Source organism: Chrysochloris asiatica, unplaced genomic scaffold (assembly GCF_000296735.1).
Source record: "Chrysochloris asiatica unplaced genomic scaffold, ChrAsi1.0 scaffold00173, whole genome shotgun sequence".
NCBI lineage: Eukaryota > Metazoa > Chordata > Mammalia > Afrosoricida > Chrysochloridae > Chrysochloris > Chrysochloris asiatica.
Genome location: NW_006408691.1, coordinates 187978 through 205504, shown reverse-complemented (window position 1 = coordinate 205504; position 17527 = coordinate 187978). Strand labels below are relative to the sequence as shown.

Sequence of the window (17527 nt, the reverse complement as noted above, 5' to 3'; positions counted from 1 at the left end):
CTCAGAGCCTATGGTTTGGACGGTCAGCAACGCTTGGGCCCACAGGGGCTTGGCCTCCTGACCAGGTCTGCACGGTCTGCATCCGAATCCTCCTTATTTATTGTTTGTTTAAGGGACGCTGCCTGTCTTAGGCGGTCAATGCGAATTCCTCAGTCTTACCAGTCATTGAAACTCATTGCAGCATGGCAATGGCTTTGTCTTAAGTAGCCGAGGTTCCACGTGATCCTTACCCGTCTCTGGCCACACGTCCAGCATAAACAGCCACCATCCGAGGAAGGCAGGGACAGGATGCTTCTTAAAGTGAGGATATTAAGACTCTGTCTCATGTTTCTTGGACGTATTATCAGGAGGAACCAGTTCCAGGAAAAGGATATTATGCTTGTTAAAGTAGAAAAAGAGGAAAATCCCCAACAAGAATGGACTCAAACAACTGTGAGGTGGCACAGGATGGGGCAGTGTTTTGTTCTGTCGTGTATAGGGTCACTATGAGTTGCGGTGACTTGTCATACTTAACAAGAAACTCCAAATAAAATAAGTTGTTGTTTGGTGCCATCAAGTCAATTCCAACTCATAGCAACTCTATAGACAGGGCAGTATTTCCCCATAGTTCCCCCCCCCCCCAGGAGGGGGGGGGCTGCAATCTTTACTGATATAGGCTGGCACATCTTTTTCTCTCAAGAGATGCTGGCTGGATTTGAACTGTCAATCTTTCAGCTAGTAGCCAAGTGCTTAACCACTGTGTCATTAAAAAAACAAAACAAAAAAAACCCTAACCAAATCTATTGCTGTTAAATAAATTCCAACTCACAGCAACCTTACAGGACCGAACAGAACTGCCCCATAAGGTTTTACTTGGTTGCAATCTTTACAGAAACAGACTGCTACATCTTCCTGCAGAGCAGCTGCTGGGTTTGAACTACAGGTCTTTTGGTTATCAGTTGAACTCTTAACCACTGAGCCACCAAGGCTCCTTAAATAAAGTATGGACTTTAATGACACGTGTAGCACAGTCATCTGTTAATAATGGTCACCTGGGATGGATACATAGGAACTACCTGCAATTATTTCATAAGCCTAAGCTACTCTAAAGTTTAGATTATCTTAAAAAAAGATTATTCAGAGTATATTTTAACAAAAGTGAGTATAAAAAGCTTACCATGCCCTGCACCAATAAGGTGCCATTGTTTCAAGATGCTCTGTGCTGGATGCTGTGTTGAAGGAGAACACCACAGTCACCCATGCCCCTCAGTCCATGTCTATGTGTGGGGCTCATTTTCCTCATGGACTTCAATACAACCACAGGTTATACTGCCACATTACATAAATAAATACTTTTCATTTAAAAAGCATTTTTTATGTTAATGTGGAATGGGTTTACTAGTGTTACCTTTAATTAATATGTATTTTTGGGTTTCTGAATGCAGTAAACACCAACAGGCAAGGTCCACACCCAAAGCTGAGGTCTAGCTGGGCTGAGCCAGTGCTCACAGGCCAGCCACCTCTAAACAGAGGACAATCCTGCCAGCACATAGTGGTCGCTGGCCTTCTTTTATTGCCAAAGTTGTATGAGAAACCGAAGTGCTAAAGATTTAAGAAGCCCCAAACCAAACCACTGTTGTTGAGTCTATTCCAAGTCCTAGGGACCCTGTAGGACAAATCTCAATGGGGTATCCAAGGCTGTAATCTTTACAAAAAGGAGCCCTTTGGCACAGTGGTTAAGCATTGAGCTGTCAATCAAGAGGTTAACAGTCTGAACCCACCATCCACTACACAGAAGAAAACTCTGAGGGGCAGATGGCTGGTGAGGGAGCCTCTCTGACAAGTCTCCAGGTCTGCACTGTAAATAGGAAGTATCCTTCCTAAGGCCAGGATCACCCCCATTTCTAGAGAGCAGTGCTGTACAGGCAATGAGAGGGGTGGTGGTGGTGATAAGCCAAGAAGAGCAAATTGGGAGTGATGCCCTTACTTCTCAGTGGGCTGGTGTGTCTCCATGAGAGTAGGCCTGATATAGCCCAGATAAGGTGAGCCATCACATTTCAATTACAACAGACTTGGGTATGTAGAGGGAGGTAGACAGAGAACTTATAGGAGGAGTCGATGGGTTAGTCAAGAAGGACACAAACACCTGAGGCAGCCACAGCAGAGCACGGCCAGGGCTTCTGAAGGGACACATCCTTCATTCCTAGGAACAAAGTGCACTGCAGATGACCAGTAAACCAGAATAGGCTCTGGACTCCAGGAGGACACCAGAAGTCACTCTGTGGGTAGCCCCACAGCTTTTTCTAGAAGCAAACAGGAGCAAAGTCAACAAATAAAGGGTAGCCACTGGCTCACATGGGACTTGAGGGGCGGGGGAGGTTGGGGGTGTCCTGATCCCTATACTCTGGAAAGCACCATTTCATACAAGAAAGCAGGCTTCTTCCTCCCACAGCTTCCATGCCTTTCACAAGATAACCCAGCTCCCGCTCTGAGCTGCTTGTCCAACAGCTGAGATTCATTTGCCATCTTGCTCAGGAGAATAAATGAAGGGTACTACATTCCAACAGACAGCTTAGTGAAAGGTCCAAAAGGAGGGCACTAGGCTGAAGGGCATCCACATATGGCCAGGCCAACCCATGACCCTTGGGTGCCAAACTCACACAAGTCTCCTCCAAACTCACAAAAGTCCTCTCCCAGTCCAGGTAGCCAGGCCATGGCACCAACAGAGTACCATGGTTGCACCAGAGTCTAGACCTCTCAGAAAACCCAGAGCTGAAATGTGAGCCACACCACAATCTTGAGGGGATCCGGCAATCTCTATTAAAACTATTGCAGGTGGGAACTTCGGCGCTTCCCTGACGGGAAGCACAGAGTAGACACTGGAGAGTGAAAGAAAGGAATAGTCAGAAACATCACACTATAAGGCTTGTAAGTCCGTCTTCTGCCTATGACTGATTGGAATACCTATAATGGGGCTACAGCGTACCCAGTGAACGAGGCTTCTTGCGGAGCCTTTACAATACATAAAACTATAGGTAGAAACCAGAACCACATCCAGATCTCCAGAGATAAGAAATCTCCACTTGAAAGGATGAGCAGACCAGCCTGGAGCGGCTAGAAGAATAAAAGATACCTCTTGAAAGAAAGACTTGCAGGAAAAATGGAGGCAGATGGACTGTTACTACAAGAACAAACAAAACGCTACCCTAGGAAACATCAAGGCAAGTGGCCAGGTACTCTCAACGCAAACCCCCATCCAAGACTAAGACTGAACAAAAATGCACGTTCTGACTGGTGACCACACACATCACCAATGGGGGGAAGGGGGTAAAAGCAGCAATGAAGTGGCAAGCTAAGCCCTACAATGTTCAGTGGACTTCTGTGGACCCAGTTGGGGACCTGGTTGGCAAGCAGTGTGAGGAGGCCTGGGGACTCTTGGGCCCAGAGTCAGTGGCGTGGCCACAGAGGACTCGAGAGGAGAGCGGAGCCACCGGCTGACAGGAAGAGAGGGAAGAGAGGGTATGAGCACAGGAGCGCCCACACTTGCAGATGATACCCACGTGACCTGGACCACCGGATGACTGGATGATCGGAGCTCATCCAGGAGAAGAAAGAAGAGGGGAAGGAAAAAAAAAAAAAAAAGCGAGCTGATACAACCTGATGAATTTGACCTATACCTGTTGTTGTTGTCAGGTGCCATCGAGTCGGAACTGACTCATAACGACCCCATGCACAGCAGAACGAAACAATGTCCGATCCTGGGCCAACCTCACTACCGCCGCCACACTTGAGTCCATCAATGATGCCACCTGGCTGATCCATCTCTTTGGGGGTCTTCCTCTTTTTCTCTGACCCTCCACCCTACCCAGCATGACATCCTTCTCCAACGATTGTTTCCTCCGGACTACATGTCCAAAGTAGGAGAGACGAAGCTTAGCCATCCTGGCCTTCAAGGAGCACTCTGGCTGCACTTCTTCCAAAACAGATCTATTGGTTCTTTTGGCAGTCCATGGCACTTTCAGTATTCTCCTCCAACACCACAACTCAAAGGCATCAATTCTTCTATGATCCTCCTTATTCACTGTCCAGCTTTCGCATCCATATGAGGCTATTGAAAACACAATGGCCTGGGTCAGGCACACCCCTAGTCCTCAAGCTGACATCTCTGCTCTTCAACACTTAAAAAAAGTTCCTGTGCAGAAGATTTGCCCAGTGCAATACGTCGTCTGATCTCTTGACTGCTACTTCCGTGAGTGTTGATAGTTGATCCAAGAAGAATGAAGTCCTTGACAACTTCAATCTTTTCTCCATTGATAAGAATGTTGTTTATTGGTCCAGTGGTGAGGAGCAGCAACTCAAAAGAAGGAACAAATCCTTACAGCAAGAAACATTCCCACCCCCTCCACACACACAGTGGAGGGAGATGGGCAACTGGGACATTGGATACTCAAATGGGGAGGGGGGGAATACAAAGGCAAGAAATGACTGGCTTACAAGCTTTCAAGAGGGAACCTGGTGCTAGGGAGCATGGAGGAAGGCAGAATCTCCAGCGGGTACTATTCAATCTGTCTGGGCAGAGCTGATGAAAGGAGATACAGATGGGTAACTCGTGATACTGCAGTAAATAATGCTTATCAGGACGGAGTGTGAGGGTTGGAAATGCAAAGGTAGATGTTTTGTAACAAGGAAGGGAGTGATTAATTCTCCAGGATAGGAGTGGAGATCTCTGGGACCATCAACAGAGAAGAGCTGAGAGCAGGACCCTACCCAAAGAGACAGAGATGCCTGAGATAGAGATAGAGATAGAGACAGAGACGACGACCTGCAGTGATGAAGCGGCGGGGGACTTTGGATCCAGAAAGGGAAAGGAACTGTGGGCTGAAAAATAGAGGGTGGGGGGTGGGGTGGATTTCTAGGACATACCGTTTGGTTGGTTGATGATGCATGGAGGGGATTGGAACCATGGCAATGAGATGATATACGATGGAATGAATGTAAAACCAAAGCTCTCTCATATAAACTATAATTCACAATAAAACATTAAAAAAAAAAAAACTATTGCTAGCTGACATTCGACTTGTGGCAACCCACTCACAGTGAAACAAAAGGCTACCCTGTCCTATGCCATCCCCATAGGCCATTGTGGATTGGACCATTGTGTTCCATAAGGTTTTCACGGACTGGTTTTTGCAAGCAGATCACCAAGCCTTTGTTCTTTGTTCCTAGTCTATCTTTGTCTGGAAGTTCTGCAGAAACTGTTTGACATCATAGCCACATGCAAGCCTCCACTGACAGATGAGTGGTTGCTGTGCATGAGATATAGTGGCTGGGAATAGAACCAGGTTGTTGTTAAGCGCCATCAAGCTGATTCTGACTCATAGCGAGCGGCCCTATATAGGTTTTCCAAGGAGTGGCTGGTGAGTTTGAACTGCCGACCTTCTGGTTCAAGCAGACATTGTAGTCCAGTGCTTTATTCCACAACAGGGGAATTCTACCATTAAACCACCACTGCCTTCTACAGTTGTTCCAGTAGATCTATGGGTCATGGAGACCTGTTTCATGGCACAGCATATGGTCTGGCCTGGAGGCTGTTATTGTTAGATGCCATCGAGTCAGTACCAATTCATAGCTACCTTATGCACAGCAGAACGAAACACTGCCCGATCTTGGGCCAACCTCACCATTGTTGCCACGCTCGAGCCCACTGATGCTGCCACTTTGCCAAACCATCTCACTGGGGGTCTTCCTCTTTTTTCTGACCCTCCACCTTACCGATCGTGATATCCTTTACCAGAGACTGGTCTCTTCTGACAATATGTCCGAAGTATGAGAGACAAAGTTTGGCCATACTGGCCTCCAAGGAGCTTTCTGGCTGCACTTCTTCCAACACAGATCTGTTGGTTCTTTTGGCAACCTATGGCACATTCAATATTCTCCTCCAACACCATAACTGAAAAAAATAAATTCTTCTGTGGTCTTCCTTATTTACTGTCCAGCATACGAGGTTATTGAAATTACCATGGCTTGGGTCAGGCACACCTTATCCCTCAAGCTGACATCTTTGCTCTTCAACACTTTAAAAAAGTCTTGTGCAGCAGATTTGCCTAATGCAATATGCCGTTTGATTTCTTGACTGCTGCTTCCATGAGTGTTGATAGTTGATCCAAAAAGAATGCAGTCCTTAACAACTTCAATCTTTTCTCTGTTGATAAGAATGTTGTTTATTGGTCCAGTGGTGAGGATTTTTGTTTTCTTTGCACTGAGATGTAATCCGTACCGAAGGCTGTCCTGGAGGCTAGAGGATAGTATATTCTCTGAAAGAATCAGGTAGACTACTATGTAGGGACCAGTTAGCTCAGTGGGTTAATAGAGATGCTTCAAATCTTAAATAACATTTCCAGTCTAGATACCCTAACCAATTATTGAGAGAATGGTACTGAAATCTTTTAATACAGTTTAATTGTGTCTGTGCTTCAGGTTTTGCGGGGCTCTACTCTGAAGCACATGTGCATCTGTAACCCTCATCTTTCCAAAGTTCAAGTGCTTTCATCCTTGTAAATGCCCCACTTTGATTCTAACATTTTAAGTCTATTCTACGTGTGACTAATAAAATCACTCCAGCTGTCCTATAGTTATTGTATATATATGGCCTATCTTTTCCCATCCCTGTACTTTCAATCTATTTGTGCCCTTGAGTGTAAAATGGGCGCCTCATACAGACAACATTTAATTAGCTGGGTCTGGCTTTTTTTTTTTTTTTTAAATCCAGTCTGACAATGGAGTGTTTCTGACCATTCACATTAAATTTAATTATCAATGTGACTGGTTTCACATCTGTCACTTTATTACGTGTTCTTATGTCTCCTGTTTTTCTTTTACCTTCCTTTTAAGAAGCCCTGGTGGTACAGTGGTTAAAGTGCTCAAATGTTAACCAAAAAGCTGGCAGTTGAGCCCACCAGCTGTTCTGTGGGTAAAAGAAGTAGAAGTCTGCATCCATTCAGATTACATGCATGAAACCTAATGGGGCAGTTCTATTCTACCCTATACCGTCACTATGAGTCAGAATTGACTAAACGGCAACAGGTTAGCTTGGGTTTAGTTCCTCCTTGACGGCACTCTTTTCTTGTTGATTTGTGATTTAGGAGATTCCACGTGTTACAGAATATAACCTCTCCATTGAATTTTCTTCAGAAAACCAAAAAGGAAGAACAGGTTCAGCATTTCTCAAGCTGGGGGAACTGAAAAATAAATTCAAGCCTCGACTTTCGTTATCCAAAGACTCTCTGGACAAATTACTGAATGATATAGAAAGCATCAAAAGAAGATGGAAGGAATACACAGAGTCACTACACCAAAAGGAAATGACTGATGTTCATTGCGAAATAAGAGTTTTCTGGAACACTTAATTGTGCTCATGAGGAATCTGTACATGGACCAAGAGGCAGTTGTTTGAACAGAACATGGGAACACTGAATGGTTTAAAATTAAGAAAGGTGTGCAACAGGGTTGTATTCTTTCACCATACTTATTCAACCTGTATGCTGAGCATATAATCCAAGAAGCTGGGTTCTATGAAGAAAATCGTGGCATCAGGATTGGAGGAAGACTCATTAACATCCTGCAATATGCAGATGATACAACCTTGCTTTCTGAAAGTGAAGAAGACTTAAAAATATTTACTGATGAAGATTAAAGACCACAGCCTTCGGTATGGATTGCATCTCAATATCAAGAAAACAAAAATTCTCACCACTGGACCAATAAACAACCTTCTTATCAACAGAGAAAAGACTGCAGTTGTCAAGGACTTCATTCTTCTGGGATCAACTATCAACACTCATGGAAGCAGCAGTCAAGAAATCAAATGACATATTGCATTAGGCAAATCTGCTGCACAAGACCTTTTTAAAGTGTTGAAGAGCAAAGATGTCAGCTGGAGGACTAAGGTGTGCCTGACCCAAGTCATGGTATTTTCAATAACTTCATATGCATGTGAAAGCTGGACAGTGAATAAGACCATAGAAGAATTGATGCTTTTGAGTTATGGTGTTGGAGGAGAATATTGAATGTGCCATGGGCTGCCAAAAGAACCAACAGATCTGTGTTGGAAGAAGTGTAGCCAGAGTGTTCCTTGGAGGCCAGGATGGCCAAACTTTGTCTCTCATACATCGGACATATTGTCAGAAGGGACCAGTCTCTGGAGAAGGATATCATGTTTGGTAAGATGGAGATCAGAGAAAAAGAGGAAGGCCCCCAGAGAGATGGATTAGCAAAGTGGCAGCATCAATGGGCTCAAGCGTGGCAACAACAGTGAGGTTGACCCAGGATCGGGCAGTGTTTCGTTTTACTGTGCATAAGGTTGCTATGAGTCAGTACCAACTCAATGGCACCTAACAACAACAACACTGAACTTTCTTGGCTTTTACCTTTACAAAAGTAGATTATCAGGCCTTTCTATGGAGCTGCTGGGTAGACTCAAACTGACCTTTTTCTTACCAGCTTAGTACAAACTGGTGCCATACAGGGACCCTTTGAATGTCTTTTTCTATATGAAATATTTTTAGTGTACCACTTTAATTCATTTGTTGATTTATTTTTAACTATATATGTTGTTGTTGTTATGTGCCATGGAGTCGGTTCCGACTCAGCGACCCTGTACAGGGTTTCCGAGGCTGTAAATCTTTATGGGAGCAGAAAGCCTCATCTTTCTCCCACGGAACAGGCTGGTAGTTTCAAACTGCTGATGGTGAGGTTCACAGCCCGATTTGTAACCACTACGCTACCAGAGATCCTTTTTAACCATATATAAAAATATATTTTTTAATATTTTATTGTGAATTATGCGATCGTTTACATGGGAGAACATTAGCTTTACATTTATCCTATCATATATAGTTTCGTTGCCATGGTTACAATCCCCTCCATGCATCATCAACCAACCAAACATTATACACTACAAGTCCCCTGCCCCGGGCGTCAGCAAACAGCCCCTCTCCCTCTCTGTGTCTAAAGTCCCTAGCTGCTTCATCTCTCCACGTCATTGTCTCTGCCTCCATCTCATCCACCACTGCTTCTCTGGGTAGGGTCCCGCTCCCCGCTCTTCTCTCTTCATGGTCCCAGGGACCTCCGATCCTAGACTGAAAAGCTAATCAATCCCCTCCTTGCTACAAAACATCTACCTTTACAGTTCCACAATCAGTCCTGATAACTTAACTATATATTTTAAATTAATTTTCTTGATAACTGCTCTAGGGATTATAGTAAGTACTTTAACATAATCTACTTCAGATTGATAGTAATTTGATTCCAGTAAATACAAAATCTTTGCTCCAAATAGGTCTACTTCTCTCCCATCCTTTGTATCATCACCAGATATATTACACATCTATGCATATACCTGACTACTATGTTCAATTACCAGCTGTTCCGTGGGAGAAAGATGAGGCTTTCTGCTCCCGTAAAGATATACAGCCTCAGAAACCCTATACAGAGTTGCTATGATTGGAACCAACTCCATGGCACATAACTAACCACCACCACTATGTTGTAAATGTTGAAAAGAAGCATGTTTATGAATGTCCTTTGTATGCTTGATTTGTTCCTGTAGACCTGGGCTACCATCCAGTCATTTCCTTTCAGCTTGAAAAACTGGTGGATCTGCCCAGAACAGATTCTCTCAGTCTGCTTACCTGACAATGTCTTTTTCACCTTCATGTGTGAAGGACAGTTTTGCTGGTTATTGAATTCTTGGTGGACATTTTTCTTCTTTCAGCACTATGAATGTGTCAATCAACTCCCCTTTGTATCCATTGTTTCAGACAAAAAGTCAGATGTTCATCACAGCAATGCTCCCTGTACATTACCAGTTATGAGTATCTTTTCTCTTGCTATGTTCATTATTTTCTTTTTTCTTTGGCTTTAAGCAACTTGATTATAGTGTATTTATATAGATCTCTTTGTATTTATGCTACTTGGGGTTCTTTGGGTTTCTTGAAGAACTCCTGAAATTTGGGAAGTTTTGGCCTTTATTTCTTTAAATATAGTCTCACCCCAACCATGACTATAATCTCAGACTAATAAAGCCTTTGGCCCTCCTTGTTCATCCACCTCCAAAACTCACCTCCACCAATAAAACTGCAGAACCCGTGTGTCACCCATTATTCCAAGTTGGGCAAGACCCCTAAAGACTCCAGCAAAGGAGTCTGTAGCACACTGCAGAACCTTGTCACTAACAGAGCCAGGGATAGGGATGAGAATGGCCCAAGCAAAATGCTAGAGTCCCACTGCTCACAATGAGGTTCAACAGGCTTTTAAACATAAAACACTTTCCAGAATGTTCTATGTCTTTGGTCAATTTCCAGAGTGCAGAAACAACTGTTTTTGTCAATTACATACAGCTTCATAGTTGATTTTGGGGGTGAGGGTTTCATGATCTTCTCACTTAACCAAGGTTGATCTATTTATTTTTAATATAAAACACACTCTGGGAAAGTAAGTCAGAAACACTGCCAAGTTAAAGAGAGACAAGGGGAGGCAAGGGGAATAAAGGAGAGACAGACCAAGCACAAGAACTATTTTACCAGTTTGTCTGCCTCTGGATGCTCTAAATTGGTCCACTCTAATAAAAGTAGTATCTTGGTGATTTTAATTTACCAGTCATTTTTTAAAGAAAAGGAAATTCTCTCTCCCAGAAGTCACCAGAAACTGCCTCTAGCCTTCAATATTCCCAAATTATATCATAAGAATAAGAACGCATGAAAGAAAAAAAAGAGTTCTGAAAAGAGTCAAATACAAATTCTAGAAGTGGAATAGTGAGTAGATTAACTACAGCTATTATTCAACAAAGCCCACCAGCCTCTCCTTAGAAACCCTAAAGAGGGTCGCTATGAGTTGGAACCAACTAATGGCCCTGGGGGTGTCCTTATAGAATTTCTGGAGGCCCCACCCATCTGTCCCTTTCCATTCCTCACATGTCATATCATTCCAACCAACTTTAGAAAACAGTATCACACTGGCTGCATGACCCTCATTTGGAAGCAGATGGGCAGCAGGCAAACAAGACCCAGAGGTCTAGAGGCCAAACACAGATCCTCACTATACTAACAAAAAGACCTGGGGTTTAGTCCCAGCTCTGAATCCATCCAACGTTTAACTCCTTACTTGTAGGAGGGACACGCTGTCATTGGCTCACTTTGCAGGCAAATTAAGGTGTTTATTTAAAAAACGAAACAAACATGGAAAATGTCAGGAACACAAGCAAGACCAGCAGGTCCTTTCTCTCATCCTTTCTCTCCTGCCCTGGCTCCAAATCTGCCATTGGCTGCTGGCTCACTTGAGAGAAATCCTGAGTTCCTCTCCTGCTGAGAACTGAGCTACAGAAAGGATGAAAAGACCTGCAATTACACTTTTACTTTTGGAACTTTGAAAAGGGTCTCTTGGTTTCAAAATGGGGATGGCTAAAATAAATATAAAAACAAAACAGTTGCCATCAAGTTGACTCTGAATTACAGGAATTCCATGTATGCCAGAGTAGAACTATGCTCCACACAGCATTTTCAATGGATGACTTTTCTAAAGTAGATCATCAAGCCTTTCTTCTATGGTGCTTCTCTATGAACTTTAACTGCCAACCTTTCTGTTAGCAGCTGAATACATTCGTCATTTGCAACATCCAGGGAGACTCCAGAGAAACCAAAGCTAGACGAAGAAGGTCTTTTTAGCTGGCAAGAACACAGAGCATACCTCCCCAATAGGAGAAGCTGGATAATCCAGTTTATCTCAAGGAGGACTTTACAAAGTTCTCCTAAGAATTTACAAAATTGTAAGACACCAGACTAGCTAACAGTTCCTAACAGTTCCAATCTGGTTCCAACTGGGATTTCACACAAAACTACAAATCAGGACTTTCACAGAATCTGTCCCACTACATAGGACGTGAGAAAGCACCAGTTTCCAGCCACCCTGCTCTGCACTAGTTCCATCAGCTAGAGAGCAGAGGGAAGGCTCTGTGAAAAGGAGGACTCCTGGCTGCAGCAAGTAAAGGAGCCCTCTAGTGTCACTTTTCAAACAGGAGCACTCGTGGCCCTAGTGCATTGGATGTAGAAGTTCTGGAAGTACAGCTAGCTCACACTAGCACCTTGAGGAGAGGGGACAGGAGGGGAAGGTGAGGAAGCTTCTGGTTACTCTGAAGGAGGAAGCTCTGGGTCTGAGTTCTACTTTCACCAGGAAAAAGGAAGAAAGTTTTTTGAATGAAGGAATGGGGTGGTGGACTGAGCCTTTAATTATTCCAAGGTTTGACCACAACCCCCTAAAAAATGCAAATGATCATAAAAGTAAGTCACTTCTGACTAACCAGTACTGACTAAGGAAAGGCCAGGAGAGGGCACAGAGACACTGGGGAGTAGCAGCCCTGTCTAATTTGCCTGGGGGTGGAGGTGAAAATAGCTGGAAAATTGCCCCCACCCCAAAATACACATATTGAAGGTGTCCTAAAAAGACACCCTCACCTTATCCTTACTTCCCCGTCTCCAGCTGAGAATCTTAGATCCCCAACCTATGATCTGAAGAGCCAGGTAGCATGATACAATGAAAAACTAACTTCTACTGACACTCTATTTGTCCTTCAAGACCAAAAATACCAGGTTTGGCAGGGTAGTTGCTTACCTGAGAACTACTATTAGTAGAAAAGCCACTGCAAGTAGTTCCTTTCCCCTTGGTTGAGACGGCTGGTCGGGGCAGTGAGGCAATGCCAGGACTGGAGCCCACCCCACATAGCTGAAACCCCTCTACTCCTGCACTCACTCACCTCTGCGAGGTACATGCTCATGGGCCTCTCACCCAACTCTGCTTGCCCCTCATGCCTTCCCTATGGCTGTGACTGCACCCCCAAGTCCACTCACCTCTGTGAGGTACGCATGTCCATAGGCCCGTCGGTCACCTGCCCTTCACCTGCTCTCCCTGTCTCGCTTGCTCTTGGTAGCCCTGAGCCTGGTCCCAGGCCCAGCTCAGTCTGCACTGCAGTGTCCGCCTCTGTTGTATCTGAGTTCACCAGTCCTCTGTCCATCTTCACTCTCTTGCTATCAGCTTCATCCTCAGCTGGGTCCCGCTCAGGCGCCCGCTTTTGGCCTCGGGTACGGCATGCCTCCTCCGTCATTCTGAACTGTGAGAGGGAAAGCAGTACATTGGCCTCACAGAGAGTACTACCCTAAGGGAATGCACCAAAGTGTGAGTGTGGCTCCCCCAACAGGACAATTTCAGTAGGAGTAGGGGCATGGGAAGAGTTCTCAAAGGGTTCAATGGAATGTATCTGTTGTCTCAGGTAGCTGGAATCGGGATGAAGACCCAGACTCCAAATCGGGGGCCCACTTGGACTGGAGACCTGTGATTCGAGGGAGACAGAGGATGGGTTCTCTGTGTTACACACAAAGAGTAAAGGGAGGATACCTATCTGAGTCTATTCACCTGTCCCTGGGGCTGTGGACACTTGTGTTAGGTTCTGGAGTTGGGATGGATACATTACCCAGGGTCAGAAGCCCCCATGTATGTGGGATACCCAGGTAATGCTCTCTTGCCCCCTTCAGGGAAGAGCAGTATTCTCAATCCCACTCACCTGGGGGCACATTTAACCCTCTAACTGCCAATGGGGTAAACTCTGGGTGGGGTTGAGCCTGGCATGGCACCACACCCCTGCCCCATACCTGCAGTGCATACACATCTTCTTGATTTAAAGAAAGAAGAGAAAAGAGCTGAGTCAGCTTTTGATCCTGTGACATCACTGGGCTCCACATGACCCTTCCCAGGATTCCATCTGAGAGACAAAGCACTTGCCAGAAAACCAGTCTGAACCGGTTTCAGACAAGCTGAAGTGCTGTTAACCCTCACAGAGACGGGGACTGAGACAGGACAGAGATGTCTTAGCTGCTGCAGGCATTCCACAACAGATTCTTAAAGGGGCCACTGCAGAAGCTCAAGGAACAAGTCCACAGAGTGAAGATCCAAAGGACCATGGGAGAATTTGAAGTGGGACAGAACAGAGTGAATTGCTAGAGCCACAGAAGACCCCATGGGAAAATAGGTGTCTGCAGACCAGGCTCAGATGAACAGGGCGAGGGCCACCATCACAGAGATGCACTGATGCATGGCTGGGAGCAGGCACCACAGGAGGCCTTGGTTCTGTCTGAATGTGCAAGCAGGCCACTTGCCTCACTGCCTGGAGGGCCTATCCCAGGGCAACAAGGGGCCATGTCACTGCACAGAACACTGTTCTGAGCTGAGTCACGAGCAGACCATAGCACAGATGCTGCTGATATATACATTCATGGACTCACACTCCTGGGACCAAAGAAGGGGGGCCCAGTCTGAAGGGGCTGAGCCTTAAGGAGTCTTAGATGGGCACCTTGAAGGCTCCATGCATGTAGCCCACCCAAAGCCCTCCCCACACACATTCTATGGCAGTAGGTAGACTGTCTTAACATGGTCCACAAGTTGGAAGGAGCTGTACACCAGTCAGAAGCGGAACAGCCCAGACTCTGCTGGATGTGACCTTCACTATTCAAGTCCTCCGTGGGACCTAGTCCTAGACTGCCCCCACCTCCTGCCAGCCAAGCATGCTAGAACTGCCTACCTCCACTTGACCCAATGAGGAAGGGGCACTCCAAGGTCCCTCTCAGCTCTAATGTCTACAATTCTGTCCTTTCTCCAACATTCATTAGAAACCATGACTGATTTGATTCTGGTATTTGATGCCCATCTGCCCAGAGAAAGTACAGGGGTAGGACGAAGTTTGGTAGACAGCCAACACCAGTGTTTTCAGGTTAGGGACAGTGGACTTGTCACTGCCTTGAATGCTGGACTATATATCCTTAGTTTTGTTCCATAAAGTTCTGTGAAACCTACTCACATCCCAGGTCCTCCATGAAGTTCCTCAATTGTTACTACACACATGGAGCACTTTGTGGTGAGCTTGCACCGCGCCTCCACCACCCTACAGGTGGATGGGTCCCTGTAGCCCTTGTCACTTCCAGCTATGGTGGTGGTGCCTGGCCCATGCCAAGAGTCTGTGAGTGAATGCCACCACAGCATAGACAAAGCCAAGAAGTTTATCATAAGCACAGAGACTTGGCACTCTCCCAACCCCAGGACATGAGTTGATAACCACTTCCAAGTCCTGCCTGCCTCTTCCCTGGGGTCTGCACCCCCCCCACAGTTCTATGCTCACCTAGCCACCTAACCTGGCCCCCAGGACTTCCACAGCAATGCACTGTTGCAATGCGTGGCTGCTGGGCACTGCATGAGGCCTGTACTTGCCTCAATCCCCTTGGTGATGGGGCATGTGCTCCTGGAAAGGGCAGTGCTGCCAGCAGGAGGCTTCATCCTCACCCCCGCAGGAAGGTTGGGTAACCCATCCCAAGGGGCTACAAACCATGCAATGGCAGGCATGAAAAGGGACCAAGGTAGGAGCAGGGAAGAAAGAGACCAAGGTGCAGACCAGAGTACAGAGCAGGAACCAAGAAGCAAGCAGGATCCTACCCTAGATGCGAGCAGGAAGCAGAGCTGGCCCAGAGGTACTGAGCAAGGACAAGGATACAGAGCAAGGCAGTACACAACCAGGTTGTCAGGGAAAACGAATCTCAAGGACTGAAGTGCATAAAGTGACTTCTGCAGAAAAGGCTGAGACTGTTTGCCCAGAGACTTTATAAAAAGTAGGTGAAGGGGCTAGACAGCCCTACCGAGCTGACAGGAGGGCACAAGGTGAGCAGCTCCAAGAGCAGGAACAACCCAGGATTATCAGAAACCACCACGAAGGTCTTGCCTACTGTGAACGAAAGTAGAATCCTGCCAGGAGCCACCATCCTGAGGTCCTGGCTGAGTACTGCAAGCACAAAAGAAACACTGTATCCATTTTAGAGATGAGGGCACTGAGGCTGTCCTGGGCTGCTAAGCAGGAACAAAAGGGTCAGGCACACTTAAGCCTACCCCTGCACTTCTTTCACTCCAAGTACCCTGACTCAGCCCCTACCCAGTGGCTCTAGGAAGGGTCCCACAGAGGCCCTGGATAGCCCAGCATGGAGGCCAGCAACAAGAGGCGCCCCCAGGAGAAAGGACTCCACCTGTCCTTGAACAATGACAGACAGTACTTTGGACAGGATACAAACATCTATGATGTCCACCAAAGCTGAATTTTAGTGAAATATACTGTCCAGCTATCTGTGAGCCTCAAGCAGACACAGGTCCTAAGACAAGTGCACTATATTTTAACAGAGCCCAGGGAACCCAGCACATACTAATAAATATCTCTTGATAATTAAAAAAATATTAATAAATGATGGCAGCCACATAGCCAGCCCCAGAAATGTACACTAAGCCTACTAACATTATTACTGAAGTTCCTGTTTCAAAAGATCAGGCTCCAATGAGCAAGAGCAAGTTAGGTCACTTGGCAAAAGCAGTAGAGTGGATACTTTCAAGAATGGCCCCATGGCTGCTTCTCAGCCTAACTTGCCTGCTGAGCTCCTGCTGTATGCCGGCATGGTTCTAGGGTGTGAGTATGGGTTCCATAAAGGGCTCAGTGAGGTGGGAGGTTGATGGACAGATCGGAGAGGAAAGAGCAGTTAGGAGGTCTGCATAACAAACTCAGGTCTGGAGGGAAGCAGAAAATTCAGGTGAGCTGTGAGGCTCCAGCCAGCATATGGGAGAGGGTCTGTTTGTTTTACCTGCGCAACTATAAAGCCAAACTTGACTTGAACTTAGATGGGGAGGAGGCGGACCTGGTGAAGAAGTGCTAAGCCTAATGTGATCCTTGCGCCCCCTCTAACTGTAGGGGCAGCTGCTTCTGTCAGCAAGGAAGAAAGTCTGTGAGCCCTGCTACTCTTGAGGTGTTTCTTCAATGGGCAGAGCCTCCCCACTTCCTGTTTCTGTGAGAATGAGGATGTTCTCATCGCTGGAAGCTTCTGTAATCCTTGTTCTATCAGGAGAGCTTCTAAATCCAAGTCCAGTTTGATCACATAGTCATTGCCTCATATCTGTCCATGGCACCCTATGGTCTGCCTGGAACCAGGCCCTCAGCATGGGGAGCACTGGGTCACTGCCTCCATGTCCTTACTCAATCTGAACACACCACACCTTTACCTCTGGGAACCTCACCTACCACCCCGCAAGCCTCCACTCTTGTGGCAGCAATAGCCTGAGTGGGTGATGAGGGGATGGATGGGTATGTTTAAATACACCATTGCCCGCCATTCATCAGTTCTGTGGCTTGCAGAGGTGTGGGTTGGAGGCATGGTCGGAAACCCAAACAGTTTGATCCAAGACAGTGAGGGCACTGCACCCAGCATGGGATCAGAAAGAGCAGACTCGCCTCCGGAAGTAGCACAGATCAGCCAGGCAGCCCTTGGAGAAGGGGCAGGGAGCAAAGAGCTACCATAGTACTACACAAATTATCATGCACACTGGGTTTTTTTGTTTTTCTCTTTTGCCAACTATGCAACACTACCCACTTCCTGCTCCAGCATGTTATTTTCATAAGCTATGCAATGTCCAAGAGTTACAT

The 17527-nt window shown here is 46.0% G+C and overlaps 1 protein-coding gene across 1 annotated transcript in view; it reads right to left on the bottom strand.

Annotated features, from left to right (window-relative positions):
• Nucleotides 1-13132, bottom strand: part of GATAD2A (GATA zinc finger domain containing 2A) — a 36143-nt gene extending 23011 nt beyond the window's left edge. The window contains exon 1 of the mRNA XM_006871692.1: nt 12879-13132. Coding sequence (XP_006871754.1) covers nt 12879-13132 — 254 coding nt within the window. The remainder of the gene's footprint in view (nt 1-12878) is intronic.
• Between the last annotated feature and the right edge of the window lie 4395 nt (nt 13133-17527).